General features: G+C 39.7%; 1 protein-coding gene across 1 annotated transcript in view; it reads right to left on the reverse strand.

The window, feature by feature from the left end:
• Positions 1 to 412: 412 nt before the first annotated feature.
• Positions 413 to 24383, reverse strand: part of TLL1 (tolloid like 1) — a 150809-nt gene continuing 126838 nt past the window's right edge. The window contains exons 14-21 of the mRNA XM_063310035.1: positions 21761 to 21886; positions 19019 to 19179; positions 17434 to 17614; positions 16477 to 16602; positions 15765 to 15892; positions 11562 to 11775; positions 10885 to 11135; positions 413 to 2191 (exon numbers count right to left, since the gene is read on the reverse strand). Of these exons, the coding sequence (XP_063166105.1) occupies positions 2057 to 2191; positions 10885 to 11135; positions 11562 to 11775; positions 15765 to 15892; positions 16477 to 16602; positions 17434 to 17614; positions 19019 to 19179; positions 21761 to 21886 (1322 nt within the window). The 3' untranslated portion in view covers positions 413 to 2056. The remainder of the gene's footprint in view (positions 2192 to 10884; positions 11136 to 11561; positions 11776 to 15764; positions 15893 to 16476; positions 16603 to 17433; positions 17615 to 19018; positions 19180 to 21760; positions 21887 to 24383) is intronic.

Consider the following 24383-nt stretch of genomic DNA (forward strand, 5'->3'; position numbering starts at 1 on the left):
CTATGAGAAAACTTTGGTTGTGTTCACAGAACATGCTTGTACATGGTTAGTTTAACCATTGTTTACTCCATTTTCTGAGTAATACAATGTATATAATGAATTTTAAGCGATACAGTGAATCATGAATTAACCATACACCCTGGGTTTGAACAATGCACTAAAGTGTCTTTGCTAGTTTGGGGTTGTGTGCATTATACAATGCACCCATATTTCACCAGTTTGTCAGCCATCTCCTGAATAAAGACTGCAAGTTTTTTGTCATTTACTAAATGAAACAGCTGTTAAATAGAAGCAATGAGACCTACACATGCTTAGTTTTATTTTATTATTGTTTTTTTTAAAAAATATTAATGCCAGTGTATTTATCCTGGTAAGGAAATAAAAACTAAACAAAATAGCAACCAACATCAAATGATATCAAAATAGTTCTTTAATGGAACATAAACATTTCTATTAGCTCTTGATTTTTTATTACAGTCCTGTTTATGAAAGCTTTAAAGAAGTTGCTACACTCAGTTGAGATTGTGGTAGAACTTGGCACATGAAGTACAATTTACCTGTCCATACATACACAACACTTCTCACTCTTATTCATTCATACTAACTTACATGATGCATATACATTATGACTAAATCCATGTATGGCCTAAAGCACATACAATAAAACTTCTAAAAGTAACATATTCTACATTGGTAACAAGTCTGCTGTGCTGTATTTACAACTGATGATCTTGCTCTGTGGATGGCAATTTGCTTAAGGATCATTTTTGTGAACATACATCTAAAATGTTCAAGTTGCCATTAACTTTATCAAATCAGATATATATCTACAAGAAGATCTGTATGATCATGTACAAATATTCTAAGGCAATTGTAGTTTGTTCCACAGAGTTTGTGCTGCCACTGAAATAATCCTTTTCTCATGCCTAGAAAGTTGTCCCTTTTAACATGCAATGAGGCATAATGAGTCATTTCTGATCAGCAGGTTATCGGCTCAAAAATCTAGTATCTTGGGATATAGGGGTTTCTTTTAAAGTTCATGGAATAGCACCATAGAAATAATCTTTGCCACCACAAAAGGAAAAAAAAAATCTCTTTTTTTCAATTGCTTGGGAAACCTAGTTTTTGGGAAACCACTCTTTTTTCATTGTGATTGGTCTAAAATATAATAATTAGTTCATTCACAAACATTTCCAAGGAAATGCAGATTAACAGTTCATTTTTACCACTGAAATTAAATTCATGATTGATGTTTTGGCTTACTCTGGTCCTGATTCCTTTTGTTGCTCACTGGGAAAAGGTCTGCCATAGGTTGGCAAAAGACCAATTCTGATTTGGTTCTTAGTCTAATGTGAAAGCTCAGCATACTACAGTACTTCAGCAGTAATACACTTAATATACTCAGTCACTGACAATATCCAAAGTCTGAATGTATTCATAGTTACCATGGATATAAAATGATCCATTCTATTATATTATTGTAACCAAAACTGTCCACAGATTTAATGATTTTGCAGATACAGTTTTCCAGTTTTTATATTAATAAGCGGAGTGATGGAAAAATTCAGATTTCCTCTTCTCCTGATTTTATTTGTACATTTTAAATCTTGGATATGCCACCAATGCAATTAGAATAAGAAAAATACAAAGACAATATTTCAAGTGCATGACCTGTAGAAGGTGAGCTTTTCTCCTCTCCTGGATTCAAGTCACTTGTCAAAAAGTTACAGTCAGCAGGATCTTTTCCTGTTGTTGAAGTTGGAAACAACCATGACATTTGTCAAGCTGTGAACAAAGCTCTTACAGTCTCCTTGGAAGCATGCAATGTCTTTTCACCAGCTTTGCAAAGACAACCATGAATGGAGACCGTATGTTATCACCATAATGTCTCTTCCTCTACAGAAGTATGTTTAACAGTGAGATGTTTCAGTTTTCTTTCTGTTTGGGCTAAAAGTCTTTGCTTTTTACTAATATTGTCAGTATTTTTTTAAAGAACCCCTCCATCCCTTCAAAACAGTCATTCTCTGTCTCATTTTATGGCTTAAGGGGTCTTGTGTTATTTTTTGGTGTGAACATTATCTTGATATTTTATACTTTTGTATCGTATATGAAAACCTTTTTTGTTAATTGTATCATCTGTATGAAAATGGAGTAAAATAGAATCACCTGCTGAATAAATTTCTTCTGGGGGCTGCAGGAGGAAGAAGAAAAGAGAGGCTTACCAAGGCTATCTTAGAAACAACAATCAATCAATCATTCAGACTGTAGCAATTAACAGTGTTGTTTTATCTGAAATACTATGTATTTATTTTTAATAAAATACACTATGACAGTTTACGTTTCTTGTGCTATCGCCAGTGAACAAAATACTACTGCTTGGTTTATATTTAACTTTAAAGTTGAAATAACACATGTAGGGTCATGTTCCCCATTGCAAGGCATATGTGCATCACAACGGGGAACATGCACATTAGGTAAGAGGAAGGGATAAGCATAATCCCTAAATCACTCAAGCACCCATAATCCAGAAGGGAACCCCCAACACAATAGATAAGCCGTTCAGACCAAGCTTAGCACCCATCAAAAGGCAAGGGGAACGCCTTCCCGTGTCCCCCGGGGATGCGTTCACACCTCCCTCAGGCACGCATATCCACAGAGTAATGCCCAACATAATGGGAGCACCCATCAGGCAGTAATTAACGCATATCAGAAGATCGGGGAAACACCTTCAGAGGACAAACCCGATCTGGATGAAGACAGGGAGACAAAGGAGATCGCCGGGATCGCCCATCAGCTGATGCATCGAGGTCTCAAGCACCCATCCGGTCCTGGCCTGAGGGTGGAGAAGCACGACGTCTGCCAGCAAAGTATAAACAGGGCACCCTGTCACCACATAAGGATTCCCGTCTTTCTCTTTGCACGCACACCATTCAAATAAAACCAGAAATCCTTAGACCTTCTAAGTGAGTCTGAGTCTTATTCTGAGTGTGGCTGCTTTGACATAAAGATGGGAATCCCCCCCAAATTTTTTTCACTAGCACCTTTCCAGACTTGTCTGTGAGGGATCAACGCAGCGATGAAGCGGCACCCGGGAACCGGCGACAGCACCCGCAATCTCGCAGTAAGGACCAGCAGATGCCCAGTGGGGGAGGAACCCAGCCGCAGCGTGACCGGGATGACCACCGGTGAGTCGCAGGCGGAATGGGTCACCCTCGACTCAATGGGGGAATCCCTACCCGAGATGGCCGAAGCGGCATGGGAACAATGGAACACACCCGCAGCGAGGGGCGGAGATCACTGGCGGAGCAGGCAAGCCATGGGAGGCGCCACGGAGAACTGGTGCTGCGGAGCCACGGAAGCACGCCTGGCACGGATCGAGCGGCTCCTGGCAGAACTAGCATTGGAGCGCGGAGGCAGCGACCGGGGTGAGTGCGAACGGAGCGCCAGAAGCTCGTCCCCACCGCTGCTTGACCCCGAAGCATGGCAGCTGCAGTGGCAGGGCGCAGCACGGGACGAGGGAGCTGACCACGCTGGAGCACACCACACTGGGTTGCCTGGGAGAGGGTTTCCCCCGCCCCCCTATTCTGCAGGGCGTCAGCTGGGAAGAGGCTGGAGGCAAATGGATGCTGAGCCGACACCACCTGGAGGCTGGGCGAGGGAATCCCCACATCGGGATGACAGCTTCCTACCAGAGGGGAGAAGGACCACACATCTGGAGGCGCCCTGGAGCCCACCCACGATGGAAGTGAGAGACCTCGTGGCAAGATTCAATGGCGACCCAGCCATGTTGTCGTTCTTCCTCATCAACGCGAGGAACTACATGGCTGAATATGGACCCTGCTTATGGACAGAACAGGGAAAGATCAACGCCATTGCCAACAGACTCAGGGGGAGGGCGGCTGACTGGTACGTCCATCTATGCCAGGCAGACGCCCCAGAACTCAAACATGTGGACGCGTTCCTGGGTGCTCTGGACTCCCACTTCAGAGACCCCCTCGAGACCGAAACGGCAAAGAGAGCACTACGGCAAATCAGGCAAGGGCAGTGCTCCATGGCGGCTTACGCAAGCGAGTTCCAAGCGCTTGCGGGCAAAGTGCAGAACTGGTCACAATCCACCCTCATGGAAAAATTCAATGAGGGAGTTAATTTAAATGTTTTAAGATGGGCGCTAAACCGGGATGACCCCACCACCCTCCGCGAATGGATTTGGCTGGCAGGAAAGGCGGAGAACGCTCAAGAAACCTTTCGGCATGTCCAGAGGTCCCTACAAACTGCAGCAACAGCCAGAGGACCCTGATCCGGTGGTGCTCCAGCGACACCGGCGACCCGACCCTGTGGGGAGGAACGAGAGCATGTGTTTGCCCAGGGGCAGTGCTTCAAGTGTGGAGAGGCAAACCACAAGGCTGCGGCTTGCCCGAAAGCAAAGACAAGAGACAGCCAGGGAAAGGTTCCCAACAAACCAGCCCCAATGCCAAAGAAAAGGCCAGCCGCGAAGGGGGAAACCTCGGCAAGGGAATTCCCTGATGTCACCAATGACGAGGAAAGCGGAAGCGACGAACCGGCGGGAAACGCCAGCCACCTGCCTTGAAGAGCGCCAAAAGACAGGTGGAAGATAACAAAGGGCTCAACGACTTTGGGGTGAGTGACAACTGCCCGACCCTATATGTGAGAGCCACCCTGGCCCACAGGGGGAAAACAGAGAAGGTTTGGGCGCTGATCGACTCGGGTTGTTCGAAATGCCTCATGCACCCAGACCTGGTGGCCGCGCTTAACCTCTGCTGCTATTCACTTCAGCACCAACTGGTGTTCATGCAGTTGGACGGATCAGCAGCGGGAGGGTGCCCGGTCACCCAATACACAGAGAGAGTTGCGATGAGGCTCGGCAACCACGAGGAAAGCCTCCCTTTCATCATGGCACCGGTGGGTCAACCTCTACTCATACTAGGGATCCCGTGGCTGGGGCATCACAACCCCCAAATAAATTGGGTGACAAGAGAGATCACCTTTTCAGACGGGTGTTACAAAGTACCCACAGGAGATCGGGTTCCCCACACCACAATGGGGAGGGCAACAACAACCTCAATGCACCTGGAGGCAGAAACCCCGGAGGGTCTGCCTGCCAGATACAAAGACTTTGCTGATGTTTTCGGGGAAAAGGAGGCTGACAAACTCCCCCCCCCCCCATAGAAAAACAGACTGCACCATTGAATTGATCCCAGGGGCAACCTTACCAAAGCCAAAAATATATGCCATGACACAAAGGGAGTTGGCGGCATTAAGGGACTTTATTGACAAAAATTTGGCACAGGGGTTTATCGAACCGGCTAACTCGCCAGTTGGAGCCCCGTTCCTTTTTTGGGAAAAGAAGGACGGGTCCCTCCGGCTCTGCACAGATTACCGTGGGCTCAATGCCGTGTCCGTTTCAAATAAATACCCTATGCCCATAATAAAGGACATTCTAGTCCACCTTGCAAAGGGAAAAATATTCACAAAATTAGACCTCAGGGAAGCCTACTTCCGGATTCGAATAAAGAAGGGGGACAAATGGAAAACGGCTTTCAATTGCCCTCTAGGGTCATTCCAATACCGAGTTCTACCATTCGGGTTAGCTGGGGCACCGGGCGTGTTCATGCAGCCAATCAATGAGGTCTTGCACAACCACTTGTTTAAGGGGGTGCTTGTTTACCTGGATGATGTTTTAATTTATTCTGAGAACGAAGCCGAGCACGAACACCTCGTAAAGTCAGTGCTCACGAAACTCCGCAAGGCAGAGCTATACGCAAAGCTCTCCGAGTGTGAATTTAACAAGGAGCAAATCGACTACCTCGGCTACTGAATCTCGGCAAGGGGGATCGAAATGGACCCCAGTAAGGTCCAGGCTATACAAGCGTGGGAGCGCCCGCGCACAAGGAGACAACTTCAAAGTTTCCTGGGGTTCACGAATTTCTACAGGGGTTTCATCCAGGGGCTAGCGGAAATTGTGCTGCCGCTGACTAACCTCCTCTGGACAAAGGGCCTGGGAGACACCCGTAAATCACAAAACCCGGGGGCACTATTAAACTGGACAGCTGATTGTCAAACGGCTTTCGAACGCCTAAAAAGCCTCTTCACGGCAGAGCCAGTATTACAGCATCCCGACCCCGCCAGACCCTTTGTTGTACAGGTAGACGCCTCAGACTTTTCTATCGGAGCGCTCCTCCTTCAGCGCGATTTTGACAATCAGCTGAAGCCCTGTGCGTACCTCTCCCACAAGTTCTCGGAAATGGAAAGGAGATGGCACGTGTGGGAGAAGGAGGCGTTCGCGGTCAAGGCAGCCCTGGAAACGTGGACGCACCTCCTAGAAGGGGCCTCCTACCCTTTCGAGGTCTGGACTGACCACAAAAACCTGGAGGCTTTCAGCACCCCGAAACGCCTCAGTCCAAAGTAAGTACGCTGGGTGCAATTCTTCAGCAGATTCAATTTTAAACTTAAGTTCATCCCGGGGAGGAAAAACTTCCTGGCGGATGCCCTTTCCCGACGATCTCAAGATGCTGGCCAAGCACCGGACATTGTGGGGACTGTATGGACAGACACACAGCTTGGCTGCCCTGCTGTCACACGCAGCCAGACTAAAACCCGACGCGCCTCAGAGCAACCACCGGCAAACGGGGGAAGGTGCAGGTCAACTTCACAGGACTGGCAACAAAGACTCGCCCAAGCCCTCGAAAAAGATAGATGGTTGCAAAACAACCAACACCATGTATCTATTACGCATGGGCTCGCATGGAAACAAAAAGCCCTATACGTACCAGAACCATTGAGAGCGGAGGTGTTAAACCGCTCCCATGATGATAAAACAGCTGGACATTTGGGTTCGTAAAAACTCTACATTTAATCAGGAGGCGATTCTGGTGGCCCACCCTCAGAAAAGACATCAAGGATTACGTAACATCCTGCCCCACATGTGCAAGGTCTAAACGGAAGGTGGGGAAACCCCAAGGACTGCTGCAGAAAGTAGCAAGCCCCTCCCACCCCTGGGAGGAGATTTCTATGGACTTCATAGTCGACCTGCCACCCAGCCAAAGGAAAACAGTAATCTGGGTGGTAAAAGACTATTTTTCCAAGCAGGCACACTTCATACCCTGTGCATCCATCCCCTCTGCACAGCAACTGGCACTCATGTTCCTCACCCATATCTACAAAATCCACAGCGCCCCCTACCATTTGGTGACAGATAGGGGCACACAATTTACCTCCAGGTTCTGGAAAGAGTTCCTAAACCTCATTGGCACGAAGCAAGCACTGTCAACGGCTTGGCACCCCCACACAGACGGCTCTACAGAGATCCTCAACTCTACCTTGGAGCAGTTCCTGCAGGCATTTATTAACTACCAACAGGACAATTGGGTGGACCTGCTTCCTTTTGCAGAGGTGGCCTACAACAACGCGGTACACCAAAGCACAGGTCACACACCCTTCAAGGTGGTTTATGGCAGAGACTTTGTGCCAATCCCGGAACTGCCCCAACCAGACACCCCACCATGTTCTCCAGATGACTGGGCAGCTCAACTGGCTACGGTTTGGCCCATCATCCAGCTAGCCCTGGCAGATGCACAAGCTACATAGAAGAAGTTTGCAGACAATCACAGGGCGGCGCAACCAAACTACAAAGTGGGAGATAGGGTCTACCTCTCCACTAAGTTCATCAAATCCCCTCAGCCCTCCAAGAAATTGGCACCCAAATTTATCGGACCATTCCCCATCACAGAAATTATTAACCCAGTCACTTTCAAACTGGACTTACCCCACAATCTAAGGCGCATACACCCAGTTTTCCACTGTGCCCTCCTGAAACCAGCCACCCCTTCGAAATGGCACACAGAAACCCCCCCGCCTCCACCCATTATGATAGATGGGCAACAGCATTTTGAAATCCAAGAAATACTTGACTCCAGGAGGCAAAGGGGCACGCTACAATACCTGGTCAAATGGAGGCATTTCCCACACCCAGAGTGGGTCCAAGCCCAACATGTCTCAGCCAAAAGGTTGGTAAAGAACTTCCATGAAGCATACCCATCCAAACCAGCACCCTAAGATTTTCTTTGGGGGGCAGCATGTCATGTTCCCCGTTGCAAGGCATATGTGCATCACAACGGGGAACATGCACATTAGGTAAGAGGAAGGGATAAGCATAATCCCTAAATCACTCAAGCACCCATAATCCAGAAGGGAACCCCCAACACAATAGATAAGCCCTTCAGACCAAGCTTAGCACCCATCAAAAGGCAAGGGGAATGCCTTCCCATGTCCCCCGGGGATGCGTTCACACCTCCCTCAGGCATGCATATCCACAGAGTAATGCCCAACATAATGGGAGCACCCATCAGGCAGTAATTAACGCATATCAGAAGATCGGGGAAACACCTTCAGAGGACACACCCGGTCCGGACGAAGACAGGGAGACAAAGGAGATCGCCGGGATTGCCCATCAGCTGACGCATCGAGGTCTCAAGCACCCATCTGGTCCTGGCCCAAGGGTGGAGAAGCACGACGTCCGCCAGCAAAGTATAAACAGGGCACCCTGTCACCACATAAGGATTCCCGTCTTTCTCTTTGCATGCACACCGTTCAAATAAAACCAGAAATCCTTAGACCTTCTAAGTGAGTCTGAGTCTTATTCTGAGCGTGGCTGCCTTGACATGTAGCCATATGCTGTAACTTTTTTCTCCATTTTTAGTTAAAGCCAAGGCAGTCTGAAGCACATGTGAAAAAAAAGGGGTAAGAACTGGGTAAGCCATTCCCTTCATGTCATTTTTTTCCACTCAAAACTACCCTGCCTAGACTCTGTATTTCACCTGTTCTGTGGACAAAGAAAACTGAAAAAGAACCAGAAGAATTCTTTCTCCACTTTTCCATCTTCACTTAAAGACAAGTTTGCCTAAGTCTTCCTTGAACTAGAAATAACAAAAGAAAGTATGAAATGGTTGTGTTTGTCTTAGGACATTCTGTGCCTGTCTACACAAAGAAAAATTATCATTTTCTAACAATTTTTATTCAATGATATTAATATACAGAGACGAATCTCCTTTCTTTTTGTACCCTGAGCCTTTTTAAAACAAGAGCCTGATAGTTTAAAGAGTCACTTGTTGAGATGGGTGGCTATAAAAATTAAATAAATAAATATTTTTTTAAAAAATACTCTGTTCATTTAGGGCTGCCAATATATAATACATTATATTATTTTATGGGGGTTAAGGATTGCATTTGGCTTTTGTATGCTTTGCCAGGGGCTACACTCCAAAAGACTGGTAAAGCAAAAAGGAGGACACACAGGATAAAAATTTCTTTTTTAAAAAATTAAGTTTATATTTGCTTAATTAAATATAGATCTTTTAAATCTATTTCATCAAATCATCAAGAATTGGCCAGAAATATGATCCAGAGATGTTACTTTATTTGTCTAAAATTGCAGTATATAAATTATAACTCTTTCATGTTGTGTTAGTGGATTGTAAGCAAATTAGTACATATTATCATCTGTGATGGCAATACTCAATTAGACAGTCCTTTTGACTGAAATGTGAAGAAATTACCCAACAATCTTTCACAATGAATTAATCTCACTGTTCATTAACTAAGCTAAGATATACAAATATAAAGCAGCTTAAGAAATCAATGCAAGTCCTGTCATTACCTGCCAGGTTTTTTATATCAAAATACTGTAAAAACTAAAATAGGTATTTCATTAGAACAGTGGTATTTGGACACAGGTGAAAAAATAACATACTCAAAAAGAGCTTTATAAAGCCCTATATTAATGAATAAATTAATTTTGATGTGCTCAGCTTATATTAGCAATATCATGAAAACGTTTTTCCCAATTGTTTACCTTGTGTGGACAAATATCATTTTGGTAGAATATTGAATATTTAAAATTTTTGTATTTTTCCTTTGGAATCCATGCAATCCCTTTTTCTCGAAATTTCTTCTCTCTTTGTTTTTTTCTTTTTCATATGCTTGGGTTTTTTTTAACAATGTTTTGATTTTTCTAGTTTTTGTTGTTATGCTTTGATAATAAACTCATTGAATAAAGCTAATCTGAAGGGCTCTGAGAGCTGCACGCAAGAGATTGGAGAGCTTCATGTGATTTGCAGCCTGAAGTTGTGCATCCTTTTGCTAATGATCTATGATCACTTGCTTTAGAAGTTAGAGTGAGACTGTTCCATTTAAATTAAACTAACTTTTATCCCAAGTTAAAGGTCCCAGTGAAATGGAAATATAGAAAAAACATTTTGAAAGCATTACAGTCAATCTCACAGGAAAACTTCCATTTTTATTTAGTACTAATTTTAAGCAAAAAAAAAATGTAGGAATGATTTTATATTAAGTGAAAAATGTAGTTACCACTATTGTTTTGCTTTCTGTTTTCAGGCAGCATCTCTGAAATCATTTTAAACGAAAATAGAATGAATGCCTAAAATTCTAATTCTTCTGTACTGCTCCTTTACATATTGTTTCTGTCTAACCACTTCTCAATAACAAAATCAGCCTTGTCAAAAACAAACTATTTGATTCTGTTAGCTTTAAGTAACAAATACTTTGATTGCAAAAAGCTAAAATACTGGCTACAATCCAGCAAACTACTTCAACTGAACTTTTCTGAGCACAAGTTGCAGGAATTGAATTTTCTTTTCCCAGACAACAATCCTTCCACTGCGCTGAAGCTTCTTTTATACTCAGAGGGATTTTTGTTTGATAAACTGTGTGGGCATGGAGTTCTGCTAGATAAAAATGGAAAGCAACAGAAAGATGTTAATGCATAGATATCTCCATTACACATTTCCATTTACTGTTCTGGTATTTTATGGAGAAATTTGATAATTGCAAAACTTAAAGGTGACCTACCCCTGATCCACAAAACCGGCCAATCCTCAGAGCAGATGTATCATGACCATCAAAGATTTCTAAATAGTCATAGCCGCAGTCTGCTTCTTCTTCCACCTCAAAAGTCTGAAAAGTTAACTCTATTCGATAGCCGTGGTCTGACACCAGTAACCATTCGCAGTCTGCTTGAACTGGATAATTATTATCACCAAACTGAGCATGAGAGTAAAGATCTCTTGTCTTGCTTTCAGCTTGCAGGCGACCACCACACTCTGTTCAAGGTGGGGAAAGAAAAAGAGTCTAGTTTTGAAAGGGATCAGATTTATTTTCTACCATGATTGAGATGCACCACAAACAAAAGAAAAACCACTAGATGTCAGTATAAACAAAGAAACAGAGATCACTAGACATCTGATTGCAGCAGGCAGGAACCCTAATTGTTGGCAGGGGCTTTTTTTTAATAAACGACTTTTGATTCTCTGTGATCACCCAGCTTGATTTAAAATATATTCTGCAGAAAGACAAACAGATTTTGTTTTCCCAGAAATAAGAAAATGGATTATTAAAAGGTCTTCTATTGTATTAAGAATATTAATTTAAAATGTATTCTGTTTTCTGCACAAGGAACCTAATTAAACTTTCACCCATAACAATGTTAAACTTGCATCCACTGAAGTTAGCAGGAATTATTCTCACACCTGTTGAATGGGTTGCTTGGAACCCTTTTCTTTGAACTGATGCATCAGAGACAAATCGAAGGAACATTTTATTTCCTGTAGCAATAAGAGGATCTGGTATCTTATTTCCACATAAACGTCCCAGAATTGGGAATTTTTCATTTTCTCCATCAAATACCTCCAGATGGTCATAAGCACATTCCTGATGTTGTTCGATTTCAAACTCAATAAAAACCTGAAAAAATAGCAAAATATTAATTCAGAACTTAAATGTGTCCTGAGTACAGTCTTGCTGATCAGAATCATTCTAAACATTAAAAGATAGGGTGGTATTGGAAGAAGCAAAACAATGAAATTATGGAAATTATTTCAGCCCATGTGTAAGATGTATTTATGAGAACTTTGGAGATTTATTGCAATGCATTTCTTATGCATTGGATCTGATTAGCAAAAATACTGGAAAGACTATACTCTTAATAGATTTCTGAGTTAGCAATCATGATTCACACTAAAAATATTAAGATATTTACTCCTATTAACTATCCATGAAAGAAGCAAGAAAATCTTGAATATAGATGTCTAATACTTGTCGATTCTTTCAACTTTATAAGATGTTCATGTTTTTCAGATAACTGGAAGCACATAAGAATGGCAAAGGAAAGTTTCTGAAACATGTTATAATTTTAAGACAACAGTTTAGTGCTTTTAAAAATGCATTCAGTTAAGTGGCCACAACTAAAACAAAAATATTTTGGTGTTTTGGTTGGCTTTGTAAATATTCAAATTTTTAGAAGAAGGAAATTTACATAAAACTAAAAATTCAAAGAATTCTTTTCTTTTCATCCCTATACATCATTTTCCCTTGTTCAATATACTGTAAGTAATTTTCAAGCCTCCTTCAGCAGTTAAGAAAAACCATGGATAATAGAATTCCTTCTGATTTTCCTCTGTCAGCATGAAAAGTCTGTGAAGATGAACATAGTTAAAACTTGAATGAGACAGAAACAAGCCGTTCAAAATTCTCCACTAAATTTGTGAGCACAGAAGTTGGGTGAATAACATATCTGAATTACTCCAGGGGAAACAAAAATTCCATCATACATTAAAACATCGAATAGGAACAAAAGCATCAGAAGAAACTTCTGGCAAATAAAGTTAACGTACTAAGAGGTAGTATTTAAAAGGAATGAAACCCAGTAAGAATCAAATTCAGAGCAAAGAGATTTTCTGTTAAACTGTATTGGACAATAAGGCTGTTCTAATCTACTGACTCCCTAATGGAAGTCAGCCAAAGTACAATGTGTTGCCACTTTATATTAACAGCTGTCCTTGAGAAATTTCATATCGCTCAAGTGTTGACATTTTGGCAGTAAAATGAAAATAATCAGAATAAGCACAAAGTATTGCACACTGAAAGAGTGATACTTTCCCCTGACATACTTTGTTAAGAAAGATCAGACATTCTTATTAATAGAAGGAAGCTGCAGATGCAGTATAAACAACTGAAATGCTATCCCAGTTGCCAGTCATAAATTTTGTTCACCATTACAACTTTCACAGGGCCAATCATTGTGCTATTTGACATCTACAGTAGATCACCTCTATTAAGAAGAGAATTAGATCTATTCAACCTGCAGGCCATAATTAATTGACTTCTCATGTATGTAATGGATCTTTTCTAAGTATGACTAAAGTGATTCTTGCAATGGAGGACTGCTAATGCTACCAGTCAAAAGCATTACATGGCTATGCTGTTTCGTCTTTTAGGAAATATTTTTTTAGGCTCAGGGAAAAGATGGGTGAAATGATGGGGGGGGGGGCGGGAAGAGGACAGGTGAATAATTAGATTGTCTAGAGCCCAAAAAACTCTAAGGATGGCAGAATGGCTGCATAGTGAACAGACTCATCTGGAAGTATTCCTAGCGCCATGGAAGAGCTTTTAGCTTTACTGTGCAATTCTATGATGTAAGCACAAAAGGAAGCATGTTTCAATGGGATTTCTTTCAAGGCAATGTTTGTAGAATTGTGGGCTTACAGCACAATTCCATGCATATCACTCAGTTGTCCCATTGTTTTTGAAAAAAAAAAATTCTCCAAGATAAATACTACAGGACTGTACTCTTAGAATTTTACAGTTAAATTGTACATTTCATCATAACTGTATTTTTCCTCAAGGGCAATAGTATTGCACTGCATTCAATACAGTTAAATTAAAGGTCTTTTATTGTCTAAGTAATACATTTAACTCATGAATACTTGAAGAAAACATTCCTTTTAAAATGTTTTATATACCATACAAAAATATCACACAGTAGATCCTAGTAGGGAGGTAGGTAACTAATTTATCTCTCAATTCTCAATACAATCTAAAGGAGTGGTATAAAAACGATTGGAATGCCATGCCATTTTTGGAAATGTTTACCAGAGCTGCTCACCTTGGTAAAGAAGCAAGCTGCATTTTGCAAATAAAAATGATGTCTTTCTTCCTTCAGCACAATTGTTAGTTGAAAATGCATTTTTAATTGCATACACACATTTCAGAATACATATATTTATGTGTGTGTATATGTTGCATCATTTCAAGCTGATGGTAAGCCTCTTCTCATCCCCTTGAATTTTGCTAGGGCAATTCATTATAAACCACAGTGCCAAATGACCCTTTTACGAGTCCATTCAAAGAACTCAAGAACTCAGCTCCCAGAATTCTTATAAAGGAGGCCAAGAGCCTTCAAGCAAGATGCCTCTCCTATTGCTGCCTCACTTTTTGCTACTAATATAATGTTAGGCAAGTGTCCTCAAAATATTCTTAGAAGTCAGAGAACCTGCTAGCCTCAACTGAGGTGTAGGACCCTACCCTGTTGCTTGTGTGGATGTGATTCAACCACTATCTTCTCATGAGGAATCAAAGGGAATGGGGCATCTTGTCCTTTTCCTCTGGCAGCACAAGCAGGTAACCTTAGAGGCAAAGATTAGTGACTTATAGGGTGACTGGTAGATGATGGATAAGCAACACTGCAAAGTCAGGAAGTTGATAAAGTGCAAAATGAGCTTAAAATAAATGATGCTATTTTTTGATGCATTGAGAATGTAGCTGATTCTTGAGTTATTTAAATTAAGTGAGGTAAAGTGCCACTAAATGACAGTGAGAAAAAAAAAAAAAAACTTCCCAACCAAATGAATCAAAGCTATGTGATAAAAATTCTAAATAAGGTAGAGAAAATGTCAAACACTCTGTTCTTTTAATGCAAACCCTGAACAAGTTGTCAACTTTTACACATGTCCAATACTTCCCATATGATAGGATTATTTTTGGCCTCATCAATGGTTCTTCAGCCACACTCAATAAATAAAGTAATTTCAACCCCACTCAGTAAATTCCTTTACTGAATTCCCAACTGAATTCCTTTACTGAATTTCCAACCATAATATTTTAAAACATTTTTAAATAAAATCATGTAACTACAAACCGTTATATTATAATGTGCAAAATACCATTTCAACTTCCCTGTGCATATTTTACTTTCAGCACAGAAGTCTCTAACCATTTTGGTCACTTGTACATTTAGAACCAAGATTGCATGTTGTGGAGTAGGACTTCTCCATTCACAATATGGTTGTGTAGCCAATTGGAAAATAAAGAATTCAAGTGGGGATGGAGCCTGGGTAGCACCAGACAGGAGATCTGCTGGTATACTCACAGCATGGATATACTGTTGGGGCCAAGCACTGTGCATAGATCCGGATCTGAAGGGCAGAAAGGATTCAGAGCACACATGGACATACATGTAGCATGGGTCAAGAATACCTCAAACCAATCACATCTTTTCTTGGCTTGCACATTTGCTCTCTATTGTGAGGTGCTCCTGGCACATGTTACTTGTGTGTCCATGCAACCTGAAAATAATATTTTGCTTTTGGAATAAGAATATGAATCTTGGCACATATCAGGGGCCTCTAATCTAGCATACTTATTGACAAAGCAATACTCTAACAGTCTGTTGATTCAATTTTACCTTGATTAACAATATTGCTGATTCAAGTTAAACTTCTGATAAATTTGTTACTACTATTAACTATGATATTCTAGAGGTGACGGACTCATCCCTGGGGGAGCTGGGGGTGTTGACGACCGACAGGAAGGTCTGGCGTGGGCTGGTCCATGAAGTCACGAAGAGTCGGAAGCGACTAAACGAATAAACAGCAAACTATTAACTATTCACTTACTATTTTGACTCTGTGACCAGGTGTGGCACTTATTTCCCAGGTGCATTCCTTTCTGCTTGGGTACTTGTCAGGCCAGTTAGGGCTTGTGATAATTCCATTTGGGCTGTGGATTCTCTGCTCACATTCAGCTGCATTAATGATGGATAGAGAGCATCAATGAACTGAGTGAAAATATATGATATTACACATCTAGACAACCAAGATATTAATTCTCTACTTTGTGAAAAAAAGGAAGCATTTGCTAGAAACTGATACCGTGTAATTATTGTCTTAATTATCAGCATTTATGATTAGCAAACTCATTACTGAGAATAATATACAATAATCCATAATTTTATTTATTTATTTATTTCAAATTTCTATCACCGCCCATCTCTTCTGAAAAATATTAGTTTTGTGGGTTGTGTAAACCATTTGAGAAGTAAGGAATCCTCCTCCTCCTGAATGTTTTGTGTGGCTGCTTTAATGATCCATTCATTAACTCACTCACTCATTCATACATTCACGTGCATGCACAGAAGAGATGTCCACTGAGTTTGAGGTATAGTGATCATACAGTATCTGAATATTTTGTATAGCCTTTTGCATAACACTTTTCCATGGAGTATCTTACAATCTTAGAACAGGTGCAAATATAGGGATACATGCAGAAGTTAAAATGCACTCAAGAAACTTCTTTCAAAGTGAGCTTCTCTGTCATGCTACTTCTTACCTTCCTTGCAGTCATGTTTGTTTTCATGAAGAACAAATCCATTGCGACATTGACATACATAGCTTCCAAAAGTGTTAATACATTCATGCTGGCAGCCACCATTGTCCTTTGAACATTCATCTTTATCTATAAAATATACAACGTATTTACTCTGCAGAGAATATCTACTGCTATTTTTCATATAAAGGCACTGGATGGTTTAGTTAGATTTAAGTCCCTGTGAAAACTTTCTCCTGAATGGTAGAAGAAAGAGCCAAGCAGAATGATCAACAGGGAACTGTGTGCTGGTTAGCTTTTCCTTGACTTGAACGCAATTGTCTCATAGGTCAAAATCACTAATAATAAATAATAAATCAATATATATGATTTATATAATGTTTATATCACCCTAGATAATTTTTTGTACAGAATTTATATAGGGCTACTCAAAATATATTTCCACTGAATTCTACAATATTTATTCCCAAATTATAGGGATTATATAGGATTGTGCTATAACATTATAAATTAAGTATCAGAGGTTAAAAAAGGAAGTAATCTGTTCTCTTTTTCTGAATTTTCATACTAAACCTTTGCTGGAGTTTCTGTGCATCTTTTATAATGTGGGGAAACATGTCATTTTTTAAGGAGAAAAAAAATTCTAACACCTAGAGAAAATTAATGCAAATAAAGGAAAGCCAACATAGGAAGATAAATGAATGATGGAATCTGGATAGTGATATAGTTCCTTGTCATGATAATTATAGTCTAAGTCTTAAAATTAATATTAACTTATTTAATTGAGTGGAAAATTGAAACTGAACTGATTAAGAGAAGAGCCATTCATCTTCATTAGAACCAAAAAGTGAGAAGCATAAACAAATCTTATCCTGGAAAAAAGATACTGAAAACTCTTTGTTGTATTTGCAAACCCCCAAACATTCATAGAGATCACACCTATTGCATTTGTTTTAATACCTGAGAAGAAGTGAGCTTTGAAACCTTTTTTTGAAACTGTGTTATCTGATCTGAACTCAATTCTCATGTTGTTATACTGGGATGTGATAACTTCAGGCACTTCTGTTCCACAAAATTTGCCATATGGTTTGGAATCAGTAGAAAGGCCACTACGGATTTCCACATAATCGTATTTGCACACCTAAAAAATGAAATGTCAGTATTAATCCCAATGCAACAAAGAGATATATTTATTTTCAATTTATACCTTCCAGCATAAGAGATAATGTGGTTTATCTTTTTCTTTATTTTATTGCTTACGTTACTCATTAACAGCCTTGTGTGGCACAGAGTGGTAGGCGGCAGTATTGCAACCAAAACTCTCCCCACGACCCGAGTTCAATCCCAGCAGAAGCTGGATTCTCAGGTAGCTGGCTCAGGTCAACTCAGCCTTCCATCCTTCCAAGGTCGGTAAAATGAGTACCCAGCTTGCTGAGGAAGGTGACGACTGGGGAAGGCAATGGCAAACCAGCCCGCTATAGTCTGCCAAGAAAACGTCGTGAAAGCAGCATCCCCCCAAAGGGTCAGATGTGATTCGGTGCTTGCACAGGGGACCTTTCACCTTTTTTTTCACATTACTCATTATACCATATTTCCATATATAATGCAGATTATTGACCAAATACACAAGAAGCTTTGAACAGTGGTTTTTCTTGAGTGACTGTGGGGAAGAGGGCAGCATTTAAATTCTTTTAGAAAAGATACCACGTTTCTTAGTTCCAATTAACAAGTGACAGACTTGGAACCCTAGTCTGTCCTACCCCAGGATCTTAAGATCAGCTCAGCTGTTCTTTGCTATTAATAATAGTGCTTAATGCAAAAAATATTGTTATACCTATATTTGTTCATTTTGAATTGCCTTCTCTGGTACTTCCTGATGTTTGGTTTAATTTTAAAAAGTAAATTTCTGTTTTAGTTACCTGAATCATTACTATTTCCTATGTGTGTACACTGGTTTTAAAATAAGTTGGAAAACTCTTATTAATTCGTTAGCCAAAATCTTATTTTCTTAGTGGTACTGGAAGAATGATAATTCTCTGTGGAAAGACTTAACATTTGGTCATATTAATCTTCTCTGGCCCTTAGGAATTCTAATTCCTGACTTTCTAAAAATAATGCAGGACCTGGAATTTTGATATTCTGTTGATGTGTGTTTTTAATTATTTTAAAAATGTGATCATGATTTCATTCATGTGTATTTCATTCATTTGTATTTATCCCAAAGCCTCCAGTCTCAAAGTGGATTTTAAAAATGTGATCATGATTTCATTCATGTGCTTGATTTCAAGTAGATTATTTCAGCATGCACATAATTTACATACTAAAATAATGGGATCAACATGCTTAATTTGGTAGGCTTGTAATTTTTTAGTGTATTTATTTTTCCATATGTTCTTAAGAAATCCAGGAAACAGCTCCAAGAAATAAGAATAAGAACCAATAAGAAAACACAAATTAGGAGGATTTTTCACTGATGGGATGTATTTTATATTCTGCTATTGTTGATTATATAAGCAAGTATCAGCTACAGCTGTCATTAACTTACTTCATTCCCTTCCAGTTCAAAGAACTCAAACTTCACTGAGATTCTGTACTGGGCAGGAGCAACAAGTTGCCACACACAGTTTTTATTAGGAGGATATTCCTTGGGCCATCCTGGTGTTGTTAAGGTCCCGTTCAGCTTTGTTAGAAGTCCCCCACAGGCAGCTGAAATAAAAGTGAAAGAACAGATTCATAAAGTTACAGGTTCATAAAGCCATATTATGTATGAGAAGTAGTATGCTAATTAAATATTTTTTTTAAAAAAGGATCAAAGCAGATGAATCCAAAATTAGGGCCAATTCATGCTGCCTCTTGGCATATATGGACTGCATATATAGGGAGGCTGAAGAGCAAGGTAGATGCATGCATAAACATTTTTTAAAGCAGTTATGTATATCTTATGACTTTAATAAAATCCCAGTTTCCTCTTTTAATTACTCATATATTCTACTTTGTATCAATCCAAACTGTAGATTCCTGAAAGACAGAATAGAAAATAAACCAAAATAGAATTCATGGTAGGGTTGAGACCAGGATGCCAAAGAGCATGTATTAGAATATTTATCTATTTTCCTAGTGAAAATATGTGAAATCTGTTCTCCGTCCCTGCATGACCGTATTGTAAGATAGTTCAGGCAGAGGAGCATATTAAGGGACACCAATGCTTATGAAATGCCTGTGACCACTACAGTGGAATAGCACCCACAAAATTCCACCCTCACCCCATAATAAATAAATAAGTAATAGCTGCAAAATTTTGTGGACACGTCATTGAAATCTTGTGGGATTTGGTGAGTTTGTAGCTATTTTCCTCTTTAAAAAAATGGTGCCCACTCCATCAAAAGGCTGCTAAACTCAGGCCAAGTTCGTAAATCTGTTAAGTGATGACGCAGAATTATATCAATTTAGTTTCTTTAACTAAGATATGAATTCCATGAAGCCCACTAACCAGAATTTTAGAGCTGAATGTCAATCTTAGACACTTGGAAGAAAGCAAACAAATGGATCATCAAACAAATCAACCCAGAGTTCCCACTCAAGGCACAAATGACCAGGCTCAAATTATCCTACTTTGGACACATATATGACCCAGCTCTCTAGAAAAGACTCTAACACTGGGAAAGATGGAAAGAAAGAAAAGAAGATGACCAGCAACAAGGTGGATGGACTCAGGCACAGTGGTGATGAATGCACTGTTGGAAGAGCTGAAGGACCAAGTTAGGGATAGATCATCATGGAGAAAATCTATGTGTTTGCTGGGAGTTGAGACTGTCTTGATGGCACATAATCTATCAATCAATCAATCAATCAATCAATCAACACTTACTTATTGTACTAACGCAATAAGAGAAAAGATGATAGCACTGAAACCTGGAAGTAGACATTATGACACAAACATTCAGATGTAGGATGCACATAAACCTTTTTCTTCTGTTAAGGTCCTATACAGATACTGAGTTATTTCAGAAATGAAGAATTACAGCTTTAGCCATATAAAATATTGTATCTGTTCATACAAGACACTTTTTAAAGGAGCATTTATTGCTCTGTAATAACACAAATTTTTGGTTTTTTGCCCTTTTCTATTGTCAGGGCTCACTCATTCACACCAGAGGTCAGCAATAAATTGCAGCTTTCCAGGCAGTTAACTCCTCATTCAGGAATAGGCTAACTCAGCAGAAGAGTCCCAGACAAAATTGGCTAATTCCTCTCTTTATTACAATTATTGCAAGCAAGAAAGAAGCCACTAACACAGAGATAATTTGCCCTCTGCAGTGGAAAGATGTCAAAACCTTTATGTAGGTCCATGTTTTAGACTTTTAACTCAAGTTTTTTCCTCCCATCTTTCCAAGTTAATGGACACCTGGTGGTTCATTCGGTAATATTAGGCCGCTGATACACGTTTATGTAACAGACTTTTGTAGCCTGGGAACCTTGTTTGTGGCCTTGTCTACAGAGAAAAGTGGAATGGAAGTAGAGGAAAATGTTATGGAGATTGCTGGTGAAGAAGACGGGGGCCCCGTCCAGGGGGAAAAGCGCATGCACAGTATTTAATCTCTTTGGCTCCCAATCAAAAAGACCAGAAGAGAACCGCCTTAGGTTTCTGGGGCTTTTTCTAATAGAGTTTGCTAGTGCCTTTCAGTTTAGCAGGATTTTGTCTAATAGAGTAGAACAATAAATACTAGAGCTCAATCTTCTGGTCTCAGCATGGTTCTTCAGTCTATATCCTGACAGAAAATGAGCATATTTGCACTAATTTGAGACCTGATCGTACCTTGTTCTTGGCAAAAGTCCAAGTGACTTTATAGAGTGGTTATAGTAAAAAGCCCTAACAGAGTAGCAGCATGGTAAGTTTCGTCTTTCTTGTTCTCAAACTTTTATTTGAGTACACAAGGGTATATTTACATTTACATGCTAAATCTAGAGATGTTTTTAATAGTTAAATATTTTCTATGATTTAATAAAATTCATGTCAGTTCATTAAGAACAAGACATACTGACACTGAAAATTACCAGCTAGCTGGCATGAACCACTGCACTACACTTTCATTAACCCACTACGCATGGAATCTATTGTCTGATCAGTATTTTGAGAAGTTTGATGTGATGTTTATAATACATACACAAAACCAGCCTTGGCGAGAACGTATTGGGCTTAATGCAGATATGACACTTGCCATAAAAGCATGCCATGTAATAAAGCTAAACAGTCTCTGGAATATTGAAGATTAGTACGCTGAATTACCTTCGCAACTCTTCTTATCAGGCCCGAGCTCATAACCCGGATCACAAGTACACTGATAGCTTCCCAGAGTATTCACACATCGTTGTTCACATCCACCATTGTCCTGTTTGGCACATTCATCTTCCTCTGAGAAGTAAAAAATAGCATTGCATTCAAACATAACTTTACCTCTTTTTCCCCACTGTATGACAGTAACAACAAACTTGTATTTACTGTATAATTCAAACTGTGGCTGATATAACCATTTTGTAAAAGTAGGATACATCTAATAACTGAGAAGACAGGCACACCCCTTTAGGCTCTGGCCTTATATTCTTTCAGACCCAGTAGGTAGACCAGATCAGGAAATCAACTCCACAGGAAGGCTGAAACTACTTTTATTGAGATTGGCTATAGTAACAGAAACTTTCAAGTCTGATTATGCTGTATCTATTTCCCCTTCTCACACTCCAGTGAATCAGGGAGGCATCCTGAGCTGCTTCCAAGTGTTGTCTCATTGCTCTAGACTTAAAAAGTGTTTCAGCCCCTTTTCCTAGGTAATGGTTCTTACATATTTCTATCATGGCCATCTTCCTTACTTTCTACAAATTCCAAGAACATGATGCTTCCTGCATAGGCACTTGTAGTGAGATTGCCAGAAGTCATAACTAAGTCCTCCTTCAGTTACAGGGTGCAGATGAAGGAACAACAGATAATGTCAGGCAATTATAGCAAAACAGATACTTCAGTGTGCTTTTCATGTCCCTGCTTAGCACTTTCTACTTCTTAAGATTGAGAAAAGCAAGAAATGACCCTGCACTATCTGGTTCACAGAGAGGGCAAAATGCATCAACTACATATGCCTAACACTTATGATTTATCACACTGCCTATATATTGTCTTGTGCACAAGGAGAGGGGAAGAGGGAAACCAGGGAACAATTCTATTTTATGGCAATCCTTTTGGGCATAGGTTTCATATGCAAGCATTACATCCTAATGTTATGATTTATTTATTTAAAGAAATTTATTAAAACATTAATTATTTAATTAATGTTTATACTAGTACCACCTGTTTTACTGATGTTAACAAAATGTTTTTTTTAAAATTAGCTACTTAAATATACATAACTGAAACAGGTGTAAAAACAAGTAGGAAACATTTCAATAGCAAATGCTTGTTTCTTTCACTATGTTTTAATAGCTGACTAGCTAAAACACTGATATGCAAGGTAATAGTTAACAACAGAATGCAAAAGTGGGTTTCCTTCCCATTTTGCTGATCAAAGTCTCTTAGGAACACATTAGTTAAGGCATGCCAGTTTCATATATATTTATATATAAGTATACATTTATACCTCCACGGTTTGTTAATATTTTTGAAATACTGCCATTTGTGAATAGTTTGTGTCAAATGTCTTTGAGAATCATTCGAAGTTATCAGTTTATTTGACCAGGATCCACTGTGTACCAAAAGAGTCTTTAAATTTATTTGTAATCAAAATTATAATGCTTATAAAATAAGGCTATAATAAAAACACAACAGAACAAGGTAATACCATGAGTTGGCATTAAACAGTAAAACAAAACTTGGCATTAAACTTCTAAATGAGGATTTTAGCTGTATGCTGACTAAAAAAAGCATGTCCAGCATTAGCCTCCAGCTATACAAATGACAGAACTGCCCCAAGATTTTAATCTTAAGGAATATAAATATAGAAGTGAGTGCAGCCTTGGCATTGTTGGCCCAGACAGCAATAGACTTGAAATTTAACTTTCAATTTAGCAAGAAATAAATTAGAATCCAACAGAATTCATACAAAATTGGTAATAGGTTTCCTTTAATAACATTAGAGATTTAAATATAGCAAGAATTCATCTAGAGTTTGAAAAATCAATTTACACTCTCCCACTGTTACCTTGAGACTTGTTGTTCTCTGCTTATGTTGTTTACATTGATCTGCCAGGGATACAGCTGAGACTGAAAAAAATTTCTTCAGTAATTTCAGTATTCAAAATTAAGGTAGATAATGTGTAGGAGAAATATGGGACTGGTTAGGGTGAGTAAAATAAAGCAAAACTTCCCCATCCCATATTACTTAATCAGGGACATGAAAAAACAAACTTTGTCAGTTCAGCCATAAAACATTTAGAAGGCCAAGAAATACTGATAACCCAGGAGAAGACATTAGGACATAAGCATAAACTCTGGGAAACAAGATAGCAGTATCTTTCTAGACGTAATTATGCTCCTAGAATGCCCTCTTTGTTCATTCAATGAACCACTGTATTTGCAGTTCTTACCCATTTTCTCATAGGATCCTTACTAACATGTAAGACCACTCTATGATTGCTTTGAAGTTCTCCCTATCTGCTCCCCATTGCAGGAAGGGAGGATTTATTCATCTGCTCTGCCTCAGATGCTTGATGGATGCACTTGGGTTTCAGAGGGTGCTTGGTGGAATTCCTGAGTATCTGGTGCACAGTTTAATAGAGGCTTCAGTTATTGCTTGGAATTAGAGGGTGGTGATGGCCTTACACAGAATTGCACTTCTCTATTTGAGCATCCTGGAGAGCCCCTGCTTTGAGAAGCATTCTTTGAGATAAAATATCAGAAGCTAACTAGACCACACTGGAGGAAAATG

Source organism: Candoia aspera, chromosome 8 (assembly GCF_035149785.1).
Source record: "Candoia aspera isolate rCanAsp1 chromosome 8, rCanAsp1.hap2, whole genome shotgun sequence".
Taxonomy (NCBI): Eukaryota; Metazoa; Chordata; class Lepidosauria; order Squamata; family Boidae; genus Candoia; species Candoia aspera.